Source organism: Pterocles gutturalis, unplaced genomic scaffold (genome assembly GCF_000699245.1).
Source record: "Pterocles gutturalis isolate BGI_N339 unplaced genomic scaffold, ASM69924v1 scaffold52555, whole genome shotgun sequence".
Lineage (NCBI taxonomy): Eukaryota > Metazoa > Chordata > Aves > Pterocliformes > Pteroclidae > Pterocles > Pterocles gutturalis.
Window position 1 is genome coordinate 14977 of NW_010145334.1, and position 11256 is coordinate 26232.

Below are 11256 nucleotides of genomic sequence, written 5' to 3' on the forward strand. Positions count from 1 at the left end.
GCACTAGCTGATAAACTCCACTGAAAACAGCATTTGGTCAGCAGAGAAACCCTGTACTCCTCTAAGTAAACGCCTCTAGCATTTCCACTTGGTTCTTTCTTTGATAAGGTTCCAAAATACCTTTGCAAGAAAAAAAAAATTGAGCCATTTCTGCAACTGCCTGGAGGTCATATATACGTCTGGAGGGCACTACTGGTGAGAAAGGAAGCAACACTGCATATCTGTGTCTCAGCCGAACGTCTCCTGGCATCTTTGGTTTTCTGTACTGGAAGTGACGTGCAGTCTTTAGTGCTGTAGCTGTCACAAAAATGTCCTGCTATACCTGCCTGTATCTGAAAGAAGGTAGTTGCCACATTTCTTGCTCACTTCCCTTGGGATCCACTGAGGGAGAGAGAAGGTCCGCTTTGCAGACATAATTCTGGTGGGAGATTTAGCTCTGCACCAGAAAAGGCACAGCATTCCTCCCGCTGCTCTGCATAAAATGAAAATCTGTAAGAATTTAAACAGGTATTTTGTACATTTGGCTCTCTAGAAGGTGGACTTACAGGACCACCTGGGGAGGGGAAAAAATAATTTAAAAAAGTCTTGCTTGACGTAAAAAAATTCTGTCTAAAACAGGCAATGCAAAAGTTGAGGGAGGAGTCCACCCACAAGACAGACAGAGACTAGGGAAGTGGTGTTGTACAAATGTGTTTTTGCATTTGTCAATGTCTACTGGGAGAGAAGTGTAACCTTGCAACACCGAAAAAAAATAGGATGAGTAATAGAACAACTATGCCATCTGAGCCAAAAAGGTGACCTAAAATAGTTTTGCATTATTTATACTTCCATATATTCAGTATTTGCCTGGCTACTATTGTCTTTAGTGGAGTTTGTCAACACCACAGCTAGAATTTTACTGCAACATTTAAACTTCTAATCTATACACAGATGAGCAGATTTCTCTACTTCTAATTAGTCCATAAGGTTTTTAGCAATGATGTGAAAATAAAAATTATGAAGAGCATTAAATGTCATATACAAATATGAAATTGATCAAATACTGTCAGACACAGTAATGGGTAGTTGTAGCGACAGTAAAGTAAACTCCTTTTCTTGAGTAATCCAAACTGGGTACTAGGAAAGGCTTCTGGGACAGGTTTATAAAATGAAGACAATCTCTCTTCTACAGGGGAACCTATAAATCATAGTAGTGCAAAAACAGAGAAGCCCAAGAATTGAATGTACCCTCGTGGCTGGGCTCCTGGGAAACCTTCAGTGGTCGTAACAGTAAAAAGCCCCTGGAGATCAAGACAGTTTCTGCCAATGTGTGAAAAACCTTTTTGCTGAGCAAGGAGGTGAAATCTGATTTCACTAAATGAGCAGGCTCAACAGCCTATAAGGCTCATGGGAAACATTACTTTAATAATTCAGGATGCCAGTTACTGATGATGTTCTTGCCCAACACCTGTGTTGTAAATACAAAATTTTAATGAGAATATGTGTAAAAGTGTATTGTTGTTTTGCATCTGAAGTTATTATGGATGACATTACACATTTTCAAAACAAAGCAGAAGTTTTGCTGTAACAGTCATCAGCTCTGGTCCTATCTATGTAAACAAAGATATCGTGGCACAATTGCTGTTCACTCCAGCCAGCAACTAACTGTCTTAGAACTTGCTGAACTGCAACCATAACTCCTCGCTAGACCTAAGTGGGAAGGAGTTCCCCTGTCCTCCAACACTTCAAAAACTTCCCTGCTCTACTAGTAGAAACAGAAGACCTTCTGAGGGAGGTTTTTGCCATAATTTTTCTAATTCAAAAAGAGGGTTACACCTTCTAGGAGATTTTGTTTTAGCCTCTGCTATTTTCTCACATTTCAGATTACTGCCCTAACCGCCACTGCTTCAGGGATCACTCTCTGGAGCTTCTCAACTTGATTTTGACAATTAAGTTTTCTTTACTTCAGTTAGAAATTTTATCCTAATAAGCCATAGCTATAAAATAATCCCAAACGATATTTGTTCCTTACACACGTTTCCATTTTGTCAATCTGGTGTGCTGGAACAACAATAGTCGAGGAGCAGAATTCCTGAGCAGCCTAGCTTTTAATAGTTTCAACTCTGATAATTCAAGCATCATTAACTGTCTTCTCCATATTACATTTCTGCTTGCCACACTGTCCATTTACATTATATTATGTTAGAAAGAATAAACACAATCTGTTGTGAATACTGACATCACTTATATTTATTACTGAATTCTCAGAACCAATTGAATTAAATTCTACTATGTAGAATTGTACTGAATTAAATTCTACTATGTATTTGTGACATGGACCTGACATGCTACCAATTTGCATGAAAAGGTTTTCATATTTTCCTGTACTCTCAGGGAAGGAAAAACTGAGCTGTGTTCTAGATATTTGAAATTCCTCTAGTAGACTTCCTATTCACAAAACTATTCACCACATTGCTCTAACTTTTTACCACCAGATACTAGAAATTATAAAGATATTACAGATTCTTGATCAATGTGTAAAACGTTCTAGTTAAACATTTAAATAGCAATACAATCTATTATTCTTTTACTCTTATTACAGAAAATTCAGTTGCTTCTATCACTTCAACCACACCTATCTACCCACAAAGCAGCATATTAGTCTTAATCATACCTTTTCAGTTCTTTGAGTGTAATTCAAATCCATTTTTCACAAACAATTACGTGTTTCTGCAACTCGTTACAGAATTTAAAAATGTAAACAAGTTTTCATGAAAAAAAATACCACAATGTTTTAGGCATTATTATGCAAAATAGTTTATGACCTCTTTTGTGCATTATCCACAGAAAGTTCTATAAAATAATTTTCATATTACATCACTCAAATCTGATGTTTACCTTCTTCTCTTTTTCAGGAATCATCCCAGAAGATCTGCAGCCAATGTTAACTATGAAGATAGAATCTAATTTTTTTCTCTTTTTCTTACAATCTAGAAACTGTTAAATTTCAGAAACATTACAGTTCAGATTTTGCTGCCAACAAAAATCATATGGTTAAAAACATACGACTCTAGTTGCCACATTCCTCTTGTAGATAGTTCTCTGTATTTGCTGGCAAGACAAGGCTGAGTCTGAGGTAAAGCTGTATGCACAAACACGACAAATTAACCGTAGATGAAGAGTCCCCTTCTCTAATAGCAGAAATGCCTCATCTTCGTCACTTTTTTCATGATGCATAGAAAGGAATTGTGATTCTTTTGAAATAAAAGCAGTCTTCCACAAGGACATTAAAAACTGTAGCAGGAGAAGGATTAAAAACAGATCTGATTAATTTTTGGTTAATGATTTAGAACTAATAAAACCTAGTATCCCTAAGGCCAGATTGTACACATTGAGTGCATTGTTACTACTCTAATAAGAATTCTTCACCTATATGACTGATGTTCAAATCCTGTAATTAAAAGATGCTACTTTAAAAATTTCCAAAAAAAATCTAATCTTGTCCACCTCTATGATGTAAAGAAAAACTTTGCTAACTTATTGAGTTCTTTCATAGGCTTGATGATCTCTTTAGAGTTCATTTCAATAAAAGAAGCATTTAGGCTGAACTTTCAGCATTAGCAAGGCAGACACTGAAATACAGCTATTTTATTTAAAGCAATCTTCATCAAAGCTATAGTCAACCACCCTGTGCATCCTATAACAGGACAATTGCAACTCGTCCATTTTATCACAGCAACATAGCTTTGACCTACTAGTTCTGCATGTCTGCTCCTAACTCTTGGTGGATGGAAGGCTCTGCAGGAAGGTTCTGCATCCTTAGCTTTGCATCATACAATTAATGCACTAGCTCACCACATAGTGCTGGAAGTAAAAGGAAAAGAGTCCTTCTCAAACCTTGCAACAGATACTTGTATTTGGGGTCAGAAGAATGGATTGTGATTATTTTATCTTGTGTAGGTACAAAAGCTTGCAAAGATCTGTAAAAATTATCTATCTCACAGTCAATAATTACGCATCTTCCCATATCTTCTCACACTTGCCCCCTCATTTTACTTCTACCAATTTCTACTTCCGTTCTTTAAATTTTTGCTAACTTCATTATACTCCTAATAGAGACAGGAAAATTTGTCAAACCGCACCAAGTCCCTAATTCCAAAAAGCCATTAAGGAGGTGGAAGTGTCACCTATATGAGCAGTTCCACTGAGAAGCAGCACACAGTCCTCCACCTGAAGCTGAGCTCAGCCTGCAGACCAGGATCTGAGAGATGTTCTGGGTGTGTGCTGACAACCATGGACGGCACCTTCAGTGGGCAGACAAAACTCTGCTGAGCTGCATGGCATGGTGGAGATACTGTTAAGTCTCCCTCTCTCCTCTACATCCTGTTCTGAAAACAGTGACAGTACTCATATTTCTATCCATCCATCATGCTCTGGTAGACCTACCTAATGAATACGGAGGGCAGAGGACACATTTGCTACCTGATTTATAGGCCACCTGGCCTATAGTCTAGTACTACTGCCTAGTGAAATCTCATTTGAGAAACACTGATAGGTGATCGAGTTGAGGTACCCAGTTCAGCTTCACTTGCCTGTCTGTAAAGCATCTCTGCATCAACCCATGCCAACAACTCTGTATTGAATTGTATTTTCATTAAAGTTTCACACATTTAGGTGCTTTGCAAGATCAAAAAGTAAATTGTTTAATATGACAGTACATAATTTTTCACTATTTGCCTTCTTTGTTCACAGGTTTCTTTTTTTTTTTTTTTTCCCCTAAGACATTAATCAGACTTCTTTTCTGGTTTACTCTTAAACAATTGTCAAGGCTTTTTTCTTTTTGGTATAATCTGAATATGTGTAAAGGTTTTCCAGTTTTCCAGCAGTATGTATTTGCAGAATGTAAGAGATGTCACTTGAACAGGTGCCTCAAGACAGCAATAGCTGCAGTTTCATTAGCTAGCACAACTTGGTGCCATCAGCAGACTGCATAAAGTCTACTGCTCAGGCTGGAGCACAATGCAGGGTTCAGCCTTAGCAGCCCAGTTTCCATGCCACAGAAGGCAGTTTCTGGGGCATAACTGGGAGGACAGCCAGGGCACCTGGGGTCTCCCTTCACTGGGGTCAAGACACCAAAGGTGCCCTCCATGGGCCACCAGTTTTGCAAAGCCAATATTAACTCTTCAGTGATCTGTGTAGCTGCTCTTGTACTCATAAGTATTTATATTTATTCTCCCTTTTTAACAGGGACCTTATCCAAAAACAAAAACTCAGTGGTATTTGATATTGATCACACTAATCCAACAATGTATTTGCTACTTCAGATGTTAAGAAATTACATTTTCCCTCTTAAAATCACATACACAGTTTTATTTTACTTCTTATACTCATTCAACAATTATCCTGGTGTATCTTTTAATTAGACCGTCAACCACTCCTACTGAAATAAAAATCACTAAAGTCTGTTCTTCTAGGATCTTTTCCACAACAAACATTAATTAGTTACTGTACAAGTTTCAGAAGACTAGTTTTCAAAGGGTTAGACTCAAGACCTGTCAGCTTTTTGGTATTGCAAAATATTGGAAGATAGTTCATTATTATGTTCACTGTTTCATACTTCATATCTTTCAGATTCTTTATTTAAATAAAATGAAAGAGTAGTTTCAACATCTGACCTTCTCCCATTGCTCCATATTTTTTTTCTCAAAGATGACATTTGCCAAAGCCATATCACAGATATGTAACATGTAATTAGGAGTCAGGCTTTCAGTATTGTTTTACCTATCACCACACACGAGCTACCTAGCTCATTTTTTGGTTAAGAATATTTCTGTCTCTGTAGGTATTCATCCCAAACTCATTACCATGAGATTCTGATTGGAGCCCTCGTGCTTCCAAACCAGCTGCAGAATTTTTAATCATAAAAACCAGAGACATAAAGGTGAGTATCATCCATATATTTTACAAGTCTAATTTTCTACAGAATCTTGTTTCAGTTGTGAAAAATAAATGACATGTGTGCAAATGGTAAATACTAATCAGTACTTTAGTTTTTCACCAGAGCAATGGAAACAACTGCCAAAAATAATTTTACATCTGAATCTAAATGGTGCTGTCATGAGCAAAATGACAAATACATCTTACAATTTCAGCTTCAGTGTGGTTTATTCACAGGCGTATAGAATAACATTTGCAATAATCTGGAGTCTGTTTTTCTGATTTTATTTTTACCTTGTTTTCACCATAGTAAAATCATAAGCCTACTCACAGCTATTCAAAATAACAGTCCAGATGCTGCTAACATTTGCACTAGCACAAACACAACAGCAATGTGAAACCCATAGATGATTAGTATCAATATTACTACTCTCATTGCACTTCTGCAGGGCTTTGAAGGTCCTATATTTCTGTTACTTTAAGTGTTTTTCATAATGAAATGCCAAAAAGCCCTGAACAATTAGAGTGAATAAAATTACCCGATACCTGCATTTTCAAGTATTTGCCTCGTATTTCTAAACAGTGCCTGAGAAGAAAGCAAGCTATCTAACAGGGTTCTGTCCCCATTCAGCACATCCCTGTGGCAATATGTATAATTTGTCCTCCTTTTTTCCTAATGAAGTTATGACCATGTTTTTATTCTCGCTGGCATCCAAATCCAGCTCAGAAAGAGGAGCAAAGGCAAATACCCCAGAAGATGAAGCCTTCTGAGTCATTCCTCTGCTTTCAGCCTGTACCTTTCAACTACATAGCAAACTGTGTATTTAAGGAGATATGCATTTACCACCACTGGCAAAATGTACTGGAAATCTCTCTTAACAAAAGCCAATGATCTGAAATGTGTCAGATTTTTTTTTTTTTTTAAAGCATGTGGAAAAAATTCTTAAACACTACAAAAATACATTGATCTATTTTATTCTTTGGACATAAAATACACTCTTATAAATGAAAATTTTACCAAAACACCTGTTCAAAAGAGGTAACTATTTGACACCATTTGCTTTCAGCCATAATCCCAATATACCTATTTTAACAGAAACAGATATTGGACTTTATTACTCATAATCAGTGGCAAACATTCAGGTCTTTCTGCCCTTCTCATTCACAGGGACATTTACACAAGAGCTGATACAAATAAAAGTGGCAGAGTCCAGAGCTTTTTAATTTCTAATTTACTGTAGATATATGTAAATTTGCCAGACATAATATATTGCCTTACTCCCTGCCTAACTTTGACCAAATGGTGCAACACAGAAAAATTAAAACAACACATGATGTACAGTTAATAAATATATACTGAATATGCATGGACTAACAATTGCTGCATTGTATCAATGGTAACAAAACTCTTACAGTGAAAATTGCACTACATAAATTCACTTAAAGCAAAGCAATGCTATGGATAGTATGTTACTAGACTTATAAGAAATAAGTAGAAAACTATGCTCAAGCAAAATGCTTTAGGAGATTAGCCACCATCACATTTCTTTGTGAGTAACTTAATTGTAAGAAACAAAAGTCATAACTGGAGATTCACTATTAGTACTGGTCCAAATGCACATGTTCAAAGAAAATCAAGATTATATGATACCTTAACATTTGATGAAAGACTTTACTGATATTTGGAAGCTGTGAATTATGTCAGGGTGGAATTTGTTTTTCTGTATTTCATTACACAGCTGCTAAATTTTACCTAAAGAAGAAAACCCTCCATTCCATTACCAGGAATGGAACACCATGGGCATAGTGTGAGTAAGTATATACACATCACAAGCCAGCAAATAAATATTTCTTTATGACTACCACAAGTTTTGGGGTTAATTGCAGAAAACTTAATCTCACATCCAATGAATAAACTCAGAAACACTCACCATGATTCCAGTGAGTAAACAGACTCCTTTCCCACAGTATGTATTAGGTACCATGTCACCATACCCAATGGATAGAAAAGTTATTGAAATCAACCACATTGCTCCAAGGAAGTTGCTAGTGACATCCTGTTGATCATGGTACCTGAAAAGAAAAATAAAACCATTTCTTTATCATCTTAACTTTTTTTAAAATTTTGTGCTGTCAGAAAGAAATTGCATTCACAGGTCATACAACTATTCTTGCATTCTACAGTTCTTTCCTTTTTAAATGCAGCAGTAAGGCATTAAATAAAACCCAAATACAATTACATCAGCATAAAGAAACAGAAGGTACAACAATAGCACCAAGTAACAGAGGTACTCAGGATGGTTTATAATTCAGTATTGTGTCATTATCATTATAATAGCAGAAAACTCCTGTTTTTCAATAGAATCTCTTCATCAGGGTTACAAATCCTGCTAATCCTCTGCAGCAGCATAAGACACCAGTCTACTATAGTTGCTGCAGTCTGAGGCAAATATAAAAGCCAGAAAAGGATGTGTGGGTAGCAGACAGCAGAGCACATCTCAATCTCCTTGGCCTGAATGAAAGTCTGTGATTGGAAATCTAATCATGAACTATCATGTAAATGCTGACTTTGACAAACAAAGTTCTTCCCTCTCCTTCAGTATGTTCAAGACAAATATAAAAGTATCATAGAACCACAGAATGATTTGGGTTGGAAAGGACCTTAAAGATCACTGAGTTCCAACACCTCCTGCCACGGACACGGATACCTTCCAGTAGACCGGGTTATGCCATTGTATTTTTTGTCATCAAAAGATCTTTACCTTAAATATAGCAAAACCTCCCTTTTGAGTAGTCAGCTATTAAGTGCCACTTCTCATCTCAGTTTTAATATTCTAGTGGAATATGTTAATTTTCTCCTTCAGAGAAAACAAGTTCAGAAGAATAATCTAATCTTCACATGACATATACACCTAATCAACTAAGGACACATCTTAGGGCCAAAACCTGTGGTCACCACTCACTCTGTAAGGGAAAAATGCCTTGTAGCCTAAATTTTGGTCCCTGGAGAGAGCAGCTCTGCAACAGAGCAGCCACAGCAGACTCAAGGTTGCAGTAACCCCTGCAGCTGCTGTGAAGCCTCTGGTTAGCTATCTGTGCTGTTGGATCCTCAAGGGTATTATTTTAGCCAGTCCTAAACCCATGTCTCACAGTGGGTCACAGAGAGCCATTAGGGATTTTGTTCACAAATCTGTAAGCAACCTGCCTTCCACAACTGAAATAACTGCTTCAGTTTTCTTCCTTTCTGGACTGCAGTCTCCACGAGGAACGAAGAATGCAGAGTGAGCACAAAGGCACTCTCAGAAAATGCCCTATTCTCTCACTTGCAAGGTATTCACTATAAATATCTGCAAAATGCCTTATTCAAAGTCCCACCTATGCCCTGATGGTTACAACCACCTAAAAACTCTTTGACAGCAAGAGACTACAGCCCTCACTCCAAACAAGTCTGTTGCACATTTCACCTGTACAATTCTGTCTCCTGGTGTCAGTGTTGCCTTTCTCACATACTTTACAGAAGCTTTAGGAGGTTTTTTGTTCTGCACCTAAAACAATGCAGTAAAAGCCCACATTTGGAGATCCTAAGAATGACAGCAACACAAATAGTGATAACCACAACAGCAAGAAGAGTAGTAAAACAAATCAAAACAAAACAAAACAGCAAACTTGATTTAACTCATGACCACCGAGCTCTGCACAAGAAAAAGAGATCTGACATAGCTTTTTCTCCAGTCTGTAATAAATGCTATGGATCTTAATCTCCACCTAACAAATTTAGCAAATAACGGCTGTGAAATATACGGATGCAGGGAGAGACATATTCATCCCATCCAGGAGGCAAGAAGAAAGCCTATGTGTCATGCAAGTCCCTACAGAGTATCATGTAAGTGACATGACCCATAGGCTTTGGATGAGCTTCACAGAAGGGCGCTGAAGCCACAACACATATTCTAAGGCTAGCAGCTCACTTAAATACCAATAAACGCTTACCTAAAAATTTATAATACATTTCTTCAGTGACCCTTTTTGGGTTTTGGACCTGGCCATTGCCATACTCCAGATGGAAAACAGCTTTCCTATGAAGATGAAAATGCAACGCAATGCTTTTGATTTTTTTCAATGCTTTGTCCAAATAGTTACATCCTTACAAAATTTCAGCCCTACATAGTGATAATCATGGAAATCTTGATATGACTGAAAACAGAACCTTCAAACACAACTCAGAAAGTTCCTGAAGTAAACACCAGTTTCACATAAAGAATGCCAAAACCTCTCTCTTAAGCCTTGAACTATACAGGGGAAAGATAATGGAGTCTTTATCCATTTATCCTCTTTTACACATTCCAGAAAACACACAAGCCTATCTACACATAGATCATTTAACAAAGATGACATAGGGTTAAATTTTAAAAAGCACCATAATAGGTTTTCAAGTTTCATTGGACACATGGATCTTAATTAGTAAGGTCCCCTAGATGAAATATTCATTAAAGCCATCTGCATGTGTATTTAGTAGCACACTTCAAGGTCCTGTTCAAATGTTTATATCTTGTTAGCTCAGCACTCTTGGATGTCCTGCTCTGAATATTTCACCCGGTTGTGATTTTAATGTTGTAGTTCAGCAATCAAATGGTGCACACTTAATTTAAAAACAACCATAAATACTTACGGTGTTACTGTGACTAAGAGACAAGATACTTCCTACCTTCTCTATGTGCTCAACTGCTCAAGCATGGCAAAGCATGCAAATTACAACCTAATTTCATCTTTCAATAAAACCAAAAAAACCTCCTTTTATCTCACAAACTGTATGGGGAAGGTTAAAAATCTGTAAGTAAAATAGAGACAATCTAAAGCAGGGGTAGGGGGGTGGATGTCACTGTCTTGATAATCGCATCATTTATAGGAAGGTGGATTGGTGTTGTCTTTTGAAAGCTCACTCATGATTTTTGAATCTCTGTGGCTAGTAATTCTGGTACACGCCTACACTCTTCTGATTTTTATAAGATTACAGTTGTGCCAGCATACACTTCTAAGCACTCTGCTATGTCATTACGCATCACCATCACCTGGGATTCAAGCCTCAATGAGCGAAGTCAGGGAGTCTTTGACTACCCTGCATCCACAATTAGGAAGGAAATTCTTACATCTGTATCAAAACAGGAGAATCAAGTTCTTAAAAAAGTAGGAACTGCAATGTCTTGTTCGTACAGCCACGGGAACGGCTGAAAATGAGCACAGGAGGCATCTAAATTGCTTTGTTTTGAGAAGGGGAAAGAAATATACTCACTGTCATTTTGACTTGCTTTCAAAGTTATCACAGCCCTAAAGACTGAACTT

The 11256-nt window shown here is 37.2% G+C and overlaps 1 protein-coding gene across 1 annotated transcript in view; it reads right to left on the bottom strand.

The window, feature by feature from the left end:
• Window positions 1-7985, bottom strand: part of KCNN2 (potassium intermediate/small conductance calcium-activated channel, subfamily N, member 2) — a 22698-nt gene extending 14713 nt beyond the window's left edge. Inside the window, exon 1 of the mRNA XM_010085329.1 lies at window positions 7848-7985. Coding sequence (XP_010083631.1) covers window positions 7848-7946 — 99 coding nt within the window. The 5' untranslated portion in view covers window positions 7947-7985. The remainder of the gene's footprint in view (window positions 1-7847) is intronic.
• Between the last annotated feature and the right edge of the window lie 3271 nt (window positions 7986-11256).